This window comes from Armigeres subalbatus, chromosome 3 (assembly GCF_024139115.2).
Source record: "Armigeres subalbatus isolate Guangzhou_Male chromosome 3, GZ_Asu_2, whole genome shotgun sequence".
Taxonomy (NCBI): Eukaryota; Metazoa; Arthropoda; class Insecta; order Diptera; family Culicidae; genus Armigeres; species Armigeres subalbatus.
In genome coordinates, this window is record NC_085141.1 from 176828397 (window position 1) to 176843353 (window position 14957).

The following is a 14957-nucleotide window of genomic DNA, read 5'->3' on the forward strand; positions in this document are numbered from 1 at the left end:
ATGCTGAGAATTGTTATCACCACCGATCACTGGATTTATTACAACTGATGATTACTTGTAATCAAATCAATTAGACGAACGGAATCTTCATTTGTCAACCGAGTTCCTGGAAATTAAAATCGATCCCTACCGACAGCAAACAGACCGGACTGTTCCCACAAATCAACACCGTACTGGACGAGTGGAACCGCGACGAACGACTGGAGAAAGTGTGATAAGCATACGAACAGTCGTCGGGGACAGCACTGCATCGCACACACGCGCACGATTGGGACGATCGAGACGATTGGTGTTGGCCACCTAACTGTTTCCACAGGTTAGTGCTTTATGTATATTACACCAATTTGTATATGTCTCGCCGGGGCAAGGATAATAACAGATTACTACATCAATGAATTTCTCTCGCTGCCGTGGACGTGGTGATTCAATGTTTTTTCGTGGAGCATAATCGAGGGGTCCATCAATACGACTAAATCGATCAATGTTTCCACTATTGCGGATAGACAGTTTGTGAACCGTGATATTCCGGCACACTGTTTTTTGGACTTTTGGACGCAGATACTGTCCTTTCGGGTGAGTTTGAGCAGTATATGCCTTGCCGAAGTTGGACATCACGGAATATTATATCATTGTATCTCCTTTATTGCGCTCTGTTTTGGACGAATTGAGGGTTATCGACGAGAGTTTTTCGAATCATTTAAACCAAAGGAGCCGTTTTGAGGAACGTACCTGTAGAGAGGGTGTAAAATCCTATTTATCCAGGTAAATATAGAATAACTCTACAGTGTATGTCTAGCCGAGGTTAGGATCGACGGATTATTACATTAGTGCTCTTTTCCATTTGAAAACCATTTTCCGAGTGCCTATTGTGAAGATGACACCGACGACATCGACCAACAGGAAGACTCCAGCGATGAAGACACTGAAGACAACACTGCGGTCACTCCTTAACATGTTCCAGGACATATGTGGGTTCGCTGACAACTTGAGCGGTGTGAAAAGTGCAAGTCAGGTAACGGTTCGGCTGGAAAAGCTGGATGAGTTGTGGGAAAATGTAAATGATGTGATCCTGAACATCGAAACCCACGATGACTACGACGAGGAGGAGGACAACTGTTCCAAGCAGCGGTCAGAGTTCAGTAGCAAGTATTATGACTTGAAGTCTTTGCTATTGGACAAGGTCAAGGAGTTCCAGGAACCACCAGCCCTTAACCAATCAACCCGAAACCTGGAAGCGGCAGATCAAGCTACCATGGAGCGTGTGCGGTTGCCTCAAATCGTGTTGCAAACCTTCGATGGCAACATCGATGATTGGTTGAGCTTCCGTGACCTGTATTTGTCGCTCATACATAGGAAGGCAGACTTACCGGAAGTGGAAAAATTCCACTACCTCAAAGGGTGCTTGGCAGGCGAAGCCAAGTCACTAGTGGATCCGCTGCCAATTACGCGGGAGAACTATCAGGTCGCGTGGGACTCTGTAATGAAACGCTATAACGATAGCAAGCAGCTTAAGCGTCGTCAAGTTCAGGCGCTGTTCAAGTTACCGAAGCTGGCTAAGGAGTCGGCTACCGAGTTGCGGTCCCTACTGGAGGGCTTCGAGCGGTCTATGCAGACGCTAGATCAGCTAGTTCAACCAGTTGAATATAAAGATCTGCTGCTGTTGGACGTCCTATGCGCGCGACTGGATCCGATAACTAGAAGAAGCTGGGAAGAACTATCCTCAACTAAGGAGCAGGATACGATCAAGGATCTAACTGATTTCCTCCAACGTAGAGTGAAAGTCCTTGCTGCTCTACCAACCAAGTCCTCGAGTTACAAAGAAGAACCTCCTCAACAAAAAAGGGCACCGTTTCGGCACTTGAGCTACACCACTGTTCAGAGGGAACGTTGGGGCTGTGTAGCGTGCCAAGAAGATCACCCACTATATCAATGCCCGAGATTTCAACGGATGTCTATACCCGATCGAACCAAGGTGTTACGGGATAACGGGCTCTGCCGGAACTGTTTTAGGCATGGCCATTGGGCGGTGGATTGTTCATCCCCATATACATGCCGGAACTGCAGAGGTAAGCACCACACTTTGGTATGCTCCCTAACCCCATCCAACGGAAGTAGAAACGGATCACCGACGCTCCGAGCCCCTGCAGCGAGCAGAAGTACCCATTCCGAAAGGCCGACTACACAAGGAGGAACACCAGCGCAGGTGTCATCCAATGTAACCGGAACAAAGGTATCGTCGATACTCCTTGCAACGGCCGTCATCCTAGTGGAAGGGAATAACGGAGATTCCGGCTTCAAGTGCAACTTCATGATTGAGAAGCTAGCTCAACAACTGAAGGTCCAAAGCAACGGGCGGTTGTTGTAGTATACGGAATCGGACAAGCCAACATGAAGATGAAGCAGAAGGTGACATCCACCATATGGTCGCGAGTTACAGGGTTCTCGAGAAGGTTGGAATTCCTGTTGCTGCCGAAGGTGACAGCGAAACTCCCAACTACCAACGTAGATGTGACGGGATGGGAGTTCCCTGAAGGTTTAAGGTTAGCGGATCCAACGTTTTCAGATCCGAGGCGATTGACCTCGTGCTGGGCATCAAAAACTTTTTTGAATTCTTCAATACCGGAAATGAAGTACCACTTGGTGAAGGTCTCCCAATTCTCACTCAGTCAGTGTTTGGATGGGTAGTGTCCGGAAGTGTGGACAGGCCGCACAATAACTACCGCATCACAAGTAATGTGGCTGTTTGCCTGAAGGAGAAACTAATTCGTTGTCCGAAGAGTATATCGGGTCCTCTGACAGGTAATCGAAGAAAGAAGCAACCGTTAAGGAGTAATTTGTTCAATCGATCAAAATGGCAAATACATGGATTACAAGTATCGCCGAGCAACAGATCCAAACCTGGAACGTGTGGTGCCGAAGAAAACCAGAGAGCGTTAGCACTTATCCGAGCAAGCACGCTACCTGGCGGTGGCATAGAGATCAAGCCAAAGAAACAAGCAAGATGATTTCCAACCAACCAACCCAGCCTGTCCAAATGCGCACGAGAGGTTTTTCTTCTTCTTTCTTTTCAGAAATCTCAGTAATTTCAGGGCGGGCGGGAATGTTTGAGCATCAAACAGGCAAGTTCATCGATGCACCCCTTGGCGAAATATGCGGCTGGTGGTTGTGCGTAACCACCCATCTCCCAAGAGAAGGTTTTTCTCAGTAACGGTGCCATTCCAAAATTGATTAGTCTACTACCAGCCAATGAACGGTTCGGACAGGGTCCAAATTACCGAGGAATTGTATCCAAAATATATGTTTAGTGTTTAAGTAAAATAAATGTAGTTTCTGTTAAATAAAGTGTTGTTTAATAAACCAATGTAGTGTGATGTGTAATGTGCTGTGGACCTTAAGCAAATAAATATGTAACTGTGTAAAAGGCGTGTTGAATTTGGACCAAAAGCCCGAGGAAACCAACCCAAAGCCCACGAATAGAATCCCAATCGGCCGCCCAAGATTGTGTTCACCTCAGCCCCAAGAATCCCCTTTGGAAAACCGCCAAATTATACAGTCCACTTCGGAGGTAGAGGACCAGCTCCCAAACAGTATTCGTCTAGTGAGCAAATGTATGCTATTAGCAATTCTCTATCTGCATAAACATTATTCGTATATTCTGGTTTTGATTTAGCTCAATACCATAAAACCACGCTGATAAATGAATATGAAGTATGCTTCAGCATAAACATAAGTCTAAAATGAAATAAGGTTTAAAATAGAATTTGAATCAGAATACAAAAAAATCACACAATTCCTATATTTTTATATAGATACTTACTGATATAAAGCTGAACTCATTCCACGATGAATTTCTTTGAAAGCGGCACAAATGCACACACGGCGATTTATTACAGACTGCTTCTTCTGTAACTACAATTCTATTGATCGCAAAGCAGTTATTTGACTTTGAGAAAATGAAATCAGAATTGCGCACATAATGTAAAATAACAAAAATTCCGCTGAAAAAATTGAAATTTCGTTTCGTTTCGAAAAATTTCGATTTAAATTGACGTTGATTTCGTATCGTTTCGAAATCTCGAAAGTAAATATTTATTTCGTTTCGTTTCGTTTCGAATCAACGCAGACATTTTAAATTTCGTTTCGTTTCGTTTCGTCAGGAAAAAGTGTATTATCGCATACCCTTATAATAAACGCGTTGGATAGTTGTAAGAAGAACAGTAAGAACAGTAACAGTAACTACTATGTGAATCAGTGAGGTTTTGCCTTTCTCGTACACCAAGGGGCAACGAAAAGGCAATATGTTCACATCCAAGACGATTTTGAGATAGAAGACCTGGAAACCCATAGTGCTATATACCAATAGACTCAGCTCGACGAGTTAAGATGACGTCTGTCTGTATGTGTGTGCGTGTGTGTATGCATATGCGCAAAATAAAACTCACTCATCTGTTAGAAACTTATCTTGATCCGATGTGTTTGCTACAAGTTGCATTCGACGGGGAATCCTGTCTCATTGTTTCCTATTGAAAGTTGGTCAGATCAGACTATGGGATCAAAAGTTATGAGCAAAATACGATTTCTATACAAAAAACATGCTGAGAAAATCTCACTCAAGTCTTTTTAGTATATATAATGCACGAGAAAGGCACAAACACCACTAGGTGGATTAATCAGGGATTTATTTGTGATAATTTCGTTCTACCAAACACGCCGTGTGCTGTTGGAAGCATCTTGTATAATAAATTTATGAAGGGGAATGTCCCTAACACATCCTTAACCTTATGCAATTTTTCCGATGTAGTGTTTGATGACCAACACTTAAACTATCAATAACACCCAATGATTGCGGTCAGGCCAGGTAGAGAAAGCTATCCTTCCTTACCCAACGTATGGATAATTCTAACCGCGTAAGTTCTTATGAGAACTACAACATCTGAACTAATAAGCTAATCGGTTATCTCGATCTCAATCGGCACAACCCACTACAGTCGGTATATAAACGCTTCAGCCACAAGTTAGAAGCTGGACTGATTTCTGGTAGAGTAGTTCAACGATGCATCGCAGAGAAACGTTCAACACTGCCATTCGGCCAGTTCTTGTATTATTTCAACTGATTGGCGTATTTCCTCAATGTGGAGTTTTGCAAACGGACCCTCGCAAGATACACTTTCGGTGGATGACATTGAAAACTTTGCTATCGATGATGATTATACTGATTGGAATAACCATGAGTTACATCGAGTACGAGTGACTGGACAAAGTCGGAGGTGCCAATGCGCGCAATATTATCGGAATTGTATTTTTTGCTGATACGGTCTTTAGCACAACCCTTTTGGTGAATCTAGCCAGGAAATGGCAAAAGTTGGCCCTTCAGTTTGACGAAATCCACAGAGCGTTTGCGAGTGCTAGTGACGGAAAGATGAAGAAAGGTATCCATTTGCCGATTCGTGTAGCTGCGTTGGTTATTCTTACGAGTAACATACGTGAGTAAGAATAACGAATGCTGTCAGAACCATTGATTGATAAAAATTCAATTTTGCAGTACAGCATACGGCTTCGAAAATAGCAGATATTCACAATCAATATCGAGAGGCTGAATTCTGCGGTTGGAATATCAATGATTTTTCATATTATTTTGCTTCACGAAATTATTCGTTCATATTTAAGCATATTCCATATAACATTTTTATTTTATTATTCTTCGAGGTATGCATAAATCTTCATTTAAAGAGATTGAATAATTCTAAAATTACAATATTCACGTAGTATGCAGCAACTGCTCTAACAGTGGCATGGGGATGTCATGATTTGATGATTATTCTAATAAGCATTGGTGTGACATACTATTACCGGTTGATTTATGATAAAGTTCGTCCTTTTGAAAGCGGTATTATGATTGCAAACGAGAGATTATGGATGGATATCCGATCTTACTATGGGATGCTTCATGAGTTTGTAAACAAGATCAATGGCTACTTATCATTAATTATAATTCATTCATGTGGAAAAAACTTGTTTCTGATGTGTTACGAGCTGATTAACATTACAAGGTACCTTGCTTAACTAAAGTGTCTTTCAATTAATCAAAGATCCGTCAATTACAGAAAAGATGACAGTATACTATCGTTAATACATCACTGGTGTGCTCTAATCTACCTAATAGTTCAAACAGCTATGGTTTTCTACAGTGCGTCAATGATGAATGAGACAGCTCAGGCTCCTCTGATAGTGTGCAAACGAATTCCAAATCTAGGGTGGTGCACAGAACTTGAACGGTACATAGAACAGCTGAGGTTCAACCGAGTAGCTTTCAGCGGGATGGGATTTTTTCATATAACTAAAAAAAGTATGCTGGCGGTAAGTAGTGAATCACTGGAGAAAAACGATGTATTTTTCGGATTATCGTGTTATCATATTTTCTAGATGGCTGGATCAGTAATAACGTACGAGTTGGTAATGTTGAAATTCGCACAAGATACTGAAGGGATCGGAGATGTAGTGCCATGTTCAAAACTGGCATTTTCAAAAGATTGAATTAATAAATTGTAACTGATGAATGCATCATTAGCGAAAATATAATGTCAAACCTGAAACAAATTATTTTGTGCTCAAGATCGTACATTGTATTTAATTGATTCGTACAACTCATTTCCCATTACCAGTGAATTCCAACATGGGAAATATCTATCTCTCGGAAACGGTAGACTAACTAATCATTATCTTATGATGGTTCGAGCCCCCTTCTCCCCCTAGAATGAGGGGCTTCCTTACAAATGAAACACAGGTTTCTACTCGAGATTTAATCAAGCAAATGAAACTGAATTTGATTCGTTGCGGTTTTTCAAGACAAGAAATGTTTCTTTGGTGGCCGAAACCCCTCCCCATCTCAAAGTGCATGCTCCCATATGAATGTAACAGAAATTTCTGCATAACTAGAGAACTAATCTAGCAAATGGAACCAAATTTGGCATGTGGAGATTTTTGAAGTTAAGAAAAGCTTTTATGATGCTTCGAGAATCCAACCAACCAACATCTGGAAGGGGAAGGGTGGGGCCACCATACTAATGAAACACAAACCCAAGGAAGTCGAGAAAATTTCCTCGATCGGATCGTGATCTTGCTTTGTAGCCCGAAATCTTATCGCACGCCTAAGGAAGACCCTTCTAGCTCTGCGGTTGAAAGGTCCAAGTTATCTTACTAAAACAACTCTTCGCTGTTTGCTTTTCGCTATTTGCAAATGCGTAGAAAATGCATTCATGACAGGTTTTGACAAAAAGCCAAAATAAATTTAGGGTGGCTATAGGGACTTGATATATTGGAGCCGGTTATCCCTCTTTTTAAGGGTAGTCCGGGTTAATATTCGATTCATCATAGGAATTTCTTTGAGCATTATTCCAAGAACGGTTTAAGATTTAATATTGCCAATGATAAAAAAAATGAAACTGGTGCGAGTTAGGATTCGGGCTCTTTATGCCTTTTTGTAAACCCATCAAAGAACCTGACACAAGACGTTACATAGTCTCCATGTGCTTGTTTGGTAACGACCTATTTTGACCACGTTGTAGCGTAAACAAACAGGAAGCATGTTACCAACGAGCTTCATGACATGCTCAGGAGCATTGGCTTACTGACTGACTCATTGACGCATCGACCAGTTGCCGCAAACGCGACTTTAAGCTTCAGCGGTGGTGTTGCACCTTCAGCATGAGCATGGCTAATATAAGCAGCGCAGCATAATAAGCGCCACTGGGAAATTCGCTTCGCCCCGCATCGTCAAACCGGTCAAGTAAACGACCTATGCAGAAACCCCGCTCTGTATGAAGCTGTTTTGATGGAGGGACGATGGAAATTGGCGTGGAAAACATTGGCACTACTAGCCTACATTGAAAACCTGCTATCGTCGGACTGGACGGACAACCAATATGGATTGTTATTACGTTTTATTTTTTATGATAAGAAATGTAGTATCTGATGTAAGCTGTAGAAAAATAGTGGAATCTTGTACAGTAACGTCTTGCCAATAGGATTGAAGATTGTATAATCCAGGAAGGCTTTATTTAATTAACTGAATTAATCGCAACTGGTAGAACCAACTAGCGTTGGTCAGATTGACGTTATTAAACCATGTTTGCTAATGATGTGTGATGTTTTACTTTTACTTTAAATTGATTGTACGGGAAGCTCTGAGTTGTATAATTCTTGTTGTAGGTATATGATTGGTTACACGTGTAATACCATATTGATACCTGCTGATAGCATTCTATATAAATGCATGGTTATTGACGGGAATAGTAATGAAATACTGTATGATACATATGTGTAAAATTTTAGATATAAATGGACACTCGAATATTGAAAACTGCACTTTTATGCAATGCACCAACGACGTCCAACGTGGTTCAGATATAGGTAGTGGTTTATGGTGGAATGTATGTGATCAAAAATACTATGCGCTGTTTCTTGTTCGTTCTAGCGTGTAATCGAAAGGGTGGTTAATGGTGATTTGTTTTTTCGTTCACACAATTTATCGTCTTCCGACATGGCTTTGACGATTCATTGTGTATGTGGTTTGTCTTTTTTCTACTTACAGTTTTTTTTGCATAGAGGAAATGAATGCTGGTGAGCACCTGTCGTTCTTTAACTGTGAATAAGGTTGTGAATAATCCCAACGAACATTGACGCTTATTAAGCCAAAAGCAGTATTCTTCAGCTAAAAAACTGGCTTATTCAGCTGATTTTTTTGTTGAGGTTTGTGTCTGTTGTTTTTACAATGAGTAATGTTTTAGTCGGGGCCCTCCTTAGCCGTGCGGTAAGACGCGCGGCTACAAAGCAAGACCATGCTGAGGGTGGCTGGGTTCGATTCCCGGTGCCGGTCTAGGCAATTTTCGGATTGGAAATCGCCTCGACTTCCCTGGGCATAAAAGTATTGTCGTGTTAGCCTCATGATATACGAATGCAAAAATGGTAACTTGGCTTAGAAACCTCGCAGTTAATAACTGTGGAAGTGCTTAATGAACACTAAGCTGCGAAGCGGCTCTGTCCCAGTGTGGGGATGTAATGACAATAAGAAGAAGAAGACTTCCGTATCAATATAGCTTCTTCGGATGTTCCTGATGTCTTTTCATGTAGTTACGGGTCTTGGGGTCAAGCTTGTAGAATCAAAACAACTGAATCGAATAAATAGGTACTTACTTAACAGCTTTGCTCCTTATAAATCTCCAGGAGAGGGTGGGATTTATCCCATTGTACTTCAGAGAGGTTTTGAGCATATCTTGTAATAATCATTGCATTATTTTCCTTTCAAAACACACAAACTAAAAGACTTCGGCAGTAACGGCCAGTGAAACCAAGTTGAGCGTCATGAGTTCCGTTGACCTCTGATGTCCAGACTTCAGATTTGTCTGGATGTTTTTTTTTTGCTTCCGGGGCGAAGATTTGGTAGACCAATCCCACCAGCTAATGTAGCACAGGAGGATGATTTTTGTCTAAAATTGTGTCATAGTATCCTCCTTCCAGAAGATGATTATGAATACAATTGAAATATAATCGAGGATCTTCCTTGACATGTTCAGCGGTAAATTCTGTTTCTATGGTAACAAGTGGTGGGGTTGCTGGTTTTTTTAATAAACACGTATGAGATATGCAGTTACACAAGAATTCGCTATCGAAAAATGAAATACAAGTTTCGTGTCAACAGTATTTTTAGTATAACTTCTGCTACTTTCATCATATAAAAATTGTTTTTTATATGAAAATTTTCCTTGAAGTGTCAGAAAAAAAATGTGATGCCTGGATTTTGCATAACTTGCTTCAAAAAAATTTAAAAAATTAGTATAGATTTTTAGGTTAAAAATAACCCGTCAAATTTTCACCGATGAAATATTTCAATCGACACGGATCCTTAAACTAGAGGCACAGAGAACAGACGTTGAAGCTGCACTTGCTATGTTGTGATAACTTTTTACTGTTCATTTTGAAATAACTTTGGAATGTCGCCGTTATCCCGTGCAAAATCAGCGCTAGCATCAGCAAAAAATGCCGCTGTGCGCTAGTGTCGTTTTGCATACAAGAGTACACCAGCGCCATCGTGATGTGAAACAGAGTGTGTGAGTTGCAATGTCGACGTCGATGGCGTTGAGGTTCGGTTTGATTTTTTACACATGTTTTGCTCGAAATTTTGTTCGAGCCTCAATGTTTGTTCTCTGTGCTAGAGGTCAAAAACAATGACCTAACGGCTTAACATCCGAGGTGCATTAACTTTACATAATATACCCGATTCTTTTTTTACACGGGGGATGCGTTCCGTGTAAAAAAAGGTTTCAGTTCAAAATCTGAAAATCCGTGTAAAAAAAGTTATATTATTTCTCGACGAATCATGCAAAATGGAGCAACTTTGCAAAAATTTTGTATGGGATTTTTTTACACGGCCGTGTAAAAAAAATCCGTGTAAAAACAGAATCGGGTGTAGTTGCCTTTAAACATAGCGTGTGACAATACATGTATGTGCTAATATAATTGAAGTTCATGATCATGAATGATACACTCTAGAATATTTTCCAAACATTTTCCACGGAAAATAAAAAATATGTTACAAAACATTTGAAATTCAAATATTCAAATAATAATGTCCATCGAAACTTTTGGCATATGGTGAAAAATTGGCAGTGCTAATCATCATTCTTGAAAACCAAATACCAAAAATACAAAATGTGAAATTTAAGAAATCGCTATAATTGCTCAAAACATTCTATGATTGATATTAGCAAAATGATGATTTTGAGCGAAAACAAGAATTATCCTTAGAGCAGAGTAGAGTGGGACAAGGAAAAATCGTCATATTTTAGTTAGCTTAACAAAGAAAATTTTATTTAATTTGATTAACTCCTATTAGGATAAGTGTTATCTGTAGCACACATTTTTGGTGTAAGAGGATAGAGCTCATGTTCTCAACGATCTCATTGCTGCCCAATAGCGTTCTAACTCAATTCCTTCCCAGTTGCGATCCACTACTTTGGAGAATATCCTAAAAAAAGTGTCATAGAATTAAGAGAAAAAAATAATAATCCCAATATTTTTGTACCGTTCATTCAAATAATCCAATACGGTTTGTTCCTTTGAAGTGAGGCCTTCGAGATATGCCTCTAAGTTTATGTTTACCAACGATTCACACTGCATACCGCTGAGAAACGTTGATGGTCCGTCAAGTTGAATGAAGTGATACATGGCCAGCTTTCCCAATTCAACGCCTTGTTTCTTACAATAGTCTGACGCTTCCCGACAGACGTTTTTCGTCTGTTCCTGTGCCGGGTGCCACGGCTGAGGTCCATCGTTGGTAAGCAAACCCATGGCGTGACCAGAAGCACAAATTACGGCCAAATTGTTTGCTTTGAAAAAAGGAAGATAGTCTACCAGCGAGTTATCTATCAGGGTATTGCGGCAGTAGCAGAGGACAGTGTCAAATCTTCCGGGTGCTCCAGAGATAACTGTCTTCAATATATCCATGGGATAAGCCGAAACGCCGATGTACTTCAATTTCCCTTCAGTCTTCAGAGCTTCCAATGTCGGTAATGTTTCATTCCATATAACGTTCAGGTCTGCTGCGAATTCTACATCGTGAATCTATGAAAATACGGATTTATGTATTATGTATTAATTGGTTAACAATTGTTACAATAAGTAGAAAAGGTAACCTGGAACCTGGAACTACAAAGAAGATAATTGAAAATAATTACCTGCACAACATCAATATAGTCTAGTCCCATTAATGTAAGACTTTTCTCGACACTTTCGCGAGTCTTCTTGGCGCTATAGTCGAACATATTTTCGTATTCCAATTCATATCGCCCAACTTTGGTTGCTACATAATACGCCTGCCGCGGCACGCCCTTCAGGCCACTCCCGAGAATTTCCTCTGAACGACCTTGACCGTAGTACGGGGCAGTGTCAATGTAGTTGATTCCTTTCTTCAAAGCTAAACGAACAGCTTTGGCTCCATCGGTTTCTCCCTGATTACTTGAATGACCGTTTTTTTGAGTTCGAATAAAACTGCATTAATTTCAGTAACATACCCATAAAATTTACAAAGAGTTCCAGTTCCAAGTGATATTTCCGAAACCTTTAATCCAGTTCTACCAAATGAGTTATATTTCATTTTACGTATACTAGCTTCATCGTGGAAACCTTTGACAAATGTTGCTGGTAGCTGATCCATCTTATAAGTTTGTTCTTGGTCGGTTATTTTCTCACTGTCCAGTCGAATTGATCAGGGAGCTATTTTATTCTAATTCTTATCAGTTCCTCCCCCGTTGCACTTTATTTGCGCTACCTATTCGAAAACAAATTTGTCAACCTCGCGAACGGTTGTAATGTTTCTGCAGTCTGTTCCATTACTATTTGATGATAACGAGACTAAAGTGGTTGATTAGGAATTCATTGTGTAAGTGGTATTTTTTACGACTGAAAATGTCAATTATAAAGTATCAAATATGCTCACTTTTTTATAACTTGTAAACCAGATGTGGTGGTGAAAAGCTCATGAGAGAAGTAAAACGCAATTAGGCTAACTTGCCGGCGATTTCATCGACTCGATATACTGTGATTATTGGACTGATACAGCTTTATGTGAATATAAATTTAAATGTAATGGACCCATAGATCATATACTCGACTAAAAATAAGTATTGTATCTATGTATTTTGTTTCGTTTTCTACTTATAAACATCTGCAATGTGTGTCAGTCCTTCAGAAATAACAAATATTTATCTAATAATTTGAAGAAGGTTATAAACTATCCTTTTGCAATTTCGTAACATAATACATGAATTTACAGTTCGAGATTGTGTGGTTGGGTTCCTTATTCAAAACAAAAGTGCCTCAATGGCCTGCATAGCACTGAAATAAGATACATAATAGTAGTTTGTGCAACTAGTAGCAAAAGATGAGTTGTTCCTTTATCCAACGAGACTTGCCAAGTAGGATAAATACTATGAGTGCTGACTGAACCCCCGTAAAGCTGGGAGATCACTTTTACGTAGTGTTTTACGGTGTAAGATCTACCAAACCGAGAATTAGCTTAATCTATTTTTCAAGCTAGGGCAATAAGTTGTGGTGTTCCAAGGATTTATCGTATTTAGTCCTCTCTATCAATTGCAGTTTTTGAATTAGGTATTCCGTGCATATGGTTGAAAGACTCAAATTCCTCTCGTTTGAGGTTAAATTGTATGCAGCGGAAACATATTTTCTAGTAATTAGTTATAAAACCAGGGTCCATCGACCTAGGCTGAACTACCTGCTGGAAAAAGTTCGAGTTAGGGTTCTATGGATGAACTAACTCTTCATGAACTGGTAAACAATGGTAGTTCGAGGAACACACGGAAATTCTTGTTACTGAACAACTTCTCCAAAAAGAGAAAAAGAGAAGCCATCCACAATGCCAGACTTTTCAAATTTCAGACAGATTTTTTGTGACCAGAATCGGTAGAATATAAGTAACAGAAAATCTTCTAATACAAGTGTGCTGCTCGAGATGCTACAGTAAAAACTGTTATACACGTGCATTAGCAAGGCAAAAATGACCGGAACTTCAACTCGTTTCAAAAAACTCATTTTTGAATAAATTACAATCTTTGATTACAAGTGAAGATTTGGTTTCCGCGAATGTTGTTCCGGACTGCAGTTTAGCCATGCTGGTTCCCAGAGATCGGTTTTAAAGGAACATCAATTCCAAGACCAATTTTTGGCGTAATTTCTTGCGTTTTGAGTTCTGGAAATGCTTGCAACGTTCTGTAATAATAATCCTAATAGAATGTAATCAAATTGTCTATTTCTATGGTTTATCATATGTCCTGGTTATTAAACATTCCGGTGTCCTTCTGGAAAATCCGAAACACCATGAAACTCATATTGATAGACCTGAGTGACAACCGGAGGTCCTTCGGAAGATTCGAGACATCCGTAAAAGTGAACAGTACATAAAACTCATCCGTCTCTGAATAACGAATGATTGGTGTTGTCCATTCTCATGAACTTGAATGGCCACTGGATGTCCTCCGGAAGATCCGGAACCTCCGTAAAAGTGATAAATTCATGATACTCATCATAGACGAGCACAATGTTGTTCAAAGCTTTTCAGTATCTTACTCTGAGTTACAAATGATTGTCTAAACACCTTCTGATGAACTTGTTATGCTTTAAAAGATCAAAATCCTCTGTTGTTTTGGACAATTTATACAAATTATGACGGCACTATTTTTTTTTGTTACAAAAAGTTCAATTATTAACTATGTTTATCAAAAAAAAAAAAATGTCTTTATTAGCGAGACTTTCAGCCCGAGGCTGGCTCGTCTCGTATATTTATCAATATTCTTTTTGGAATATCTATGAGCTTACCGTTTTCAATCTGAATAATTTTTAATTTGAGCTCCGTTTGCTAATTAATCAAATTAAAAATGATTTAAACATCATTTAGAGTTACTTAGTTACTTAAAAATTCAAAATAAAAACGTTGTTTTGAATGAAGTCATGTTACTCCAATAATTAATTATTCTTTTCATAATTTATATTATTTTCAGAGCTTAGATTTCATTCAATTCAATCTGAATTTTCTGAAATACTTAAAATGTTATGAACTCTAAGAATCTAATTTTTACGGGTATTGAACTGTTTCGATGAATAAATTAGGCGGAAGCAGACCTTCTTTTAGAAGAATAGATTTTGATAAACATAGAGCAAAAGTAAAAAGATGGTCAAAACAGAGAAAATTTTAATATAGGAAAACATTAAATTAGATCATATTTTTGTTTGAATCACCTAATTTTCAAAATGATAAAAACAAATTTCTTCGCCAGATTTTGCCAGATTTTTAAGATGTAGCATGCCAGACTTTTCCAAAAAGTAGTGGCAACCCTGCTGAGCGCTACTCATTCCATTTTCGTTCGCTGTGTTTACGTTTTCGCTTC

At 39.4% G+C, this 14957-nt stretch overlaps 3 protein-coding genes across 3 annotated transcripts; 2 read left to right on the forward strand and 1 right to left on the reverse strand.

The window, feature by feature from the left end:
* Nucleotides 1–874: 874 nt before the first annotated feature.
* LOC134222153 (uncharacterized) lies at nt 875–2365 on the forward strand. The gene has a single exon (XM_062701296.1). The coding sequence runs from the start codon at nt 875–877 to the stop codon at nt 2363–2365; it is 1491 nt and encodes a 496-aa protein (XP_062557280.1).
* Nucleotides 2366–2388: 23 nt separating this feature from the next.
* LOC134222154 (gustatory receptor for sugar taste 64a-like) lies at nt 2389–6534 on the forward strand. The gene is made up of 6 exons (XM_062701297.1): nt 2389–2540; nt 5323–5483; nt 5543–5706; nt 5767–6050; nt 6105–6357; nt 6424–6534. The coding sequence occupies exons 1-6, from the start codon at nt 2389–2391 to the stop codon at nt 6532–6534; spliced, it is 1125 nt and encodes a 374-aa protein (XP_062557281.1).
* Nucleotides 6535–10838: 4304 nt separating this feature from the next.
* Nucleotides 10839–12436, reverse strand: LOC134226823 (uncharacterized). Its single transcript, XM_062707844.1, has 4 exons — nt 12069–12436; nt 11733–12012; nt 11081–11619; nt 10839–11023 (listed from the first exon to the last, which is right to left on the reverse strand). Exons 1-4 carry the CDS (start codon nt 12209–12211, stop codon nt 10939–10941), a joined length of 1047 nt encoding a protein of 348 aa, XP_062563828.1. The 5' UTR covers nt 12212–12436; the 3' UTR covers nt 10839–10938.
* Between the last annotated feature and the right edge of the window lie 2521 nt (nt 12437–14957).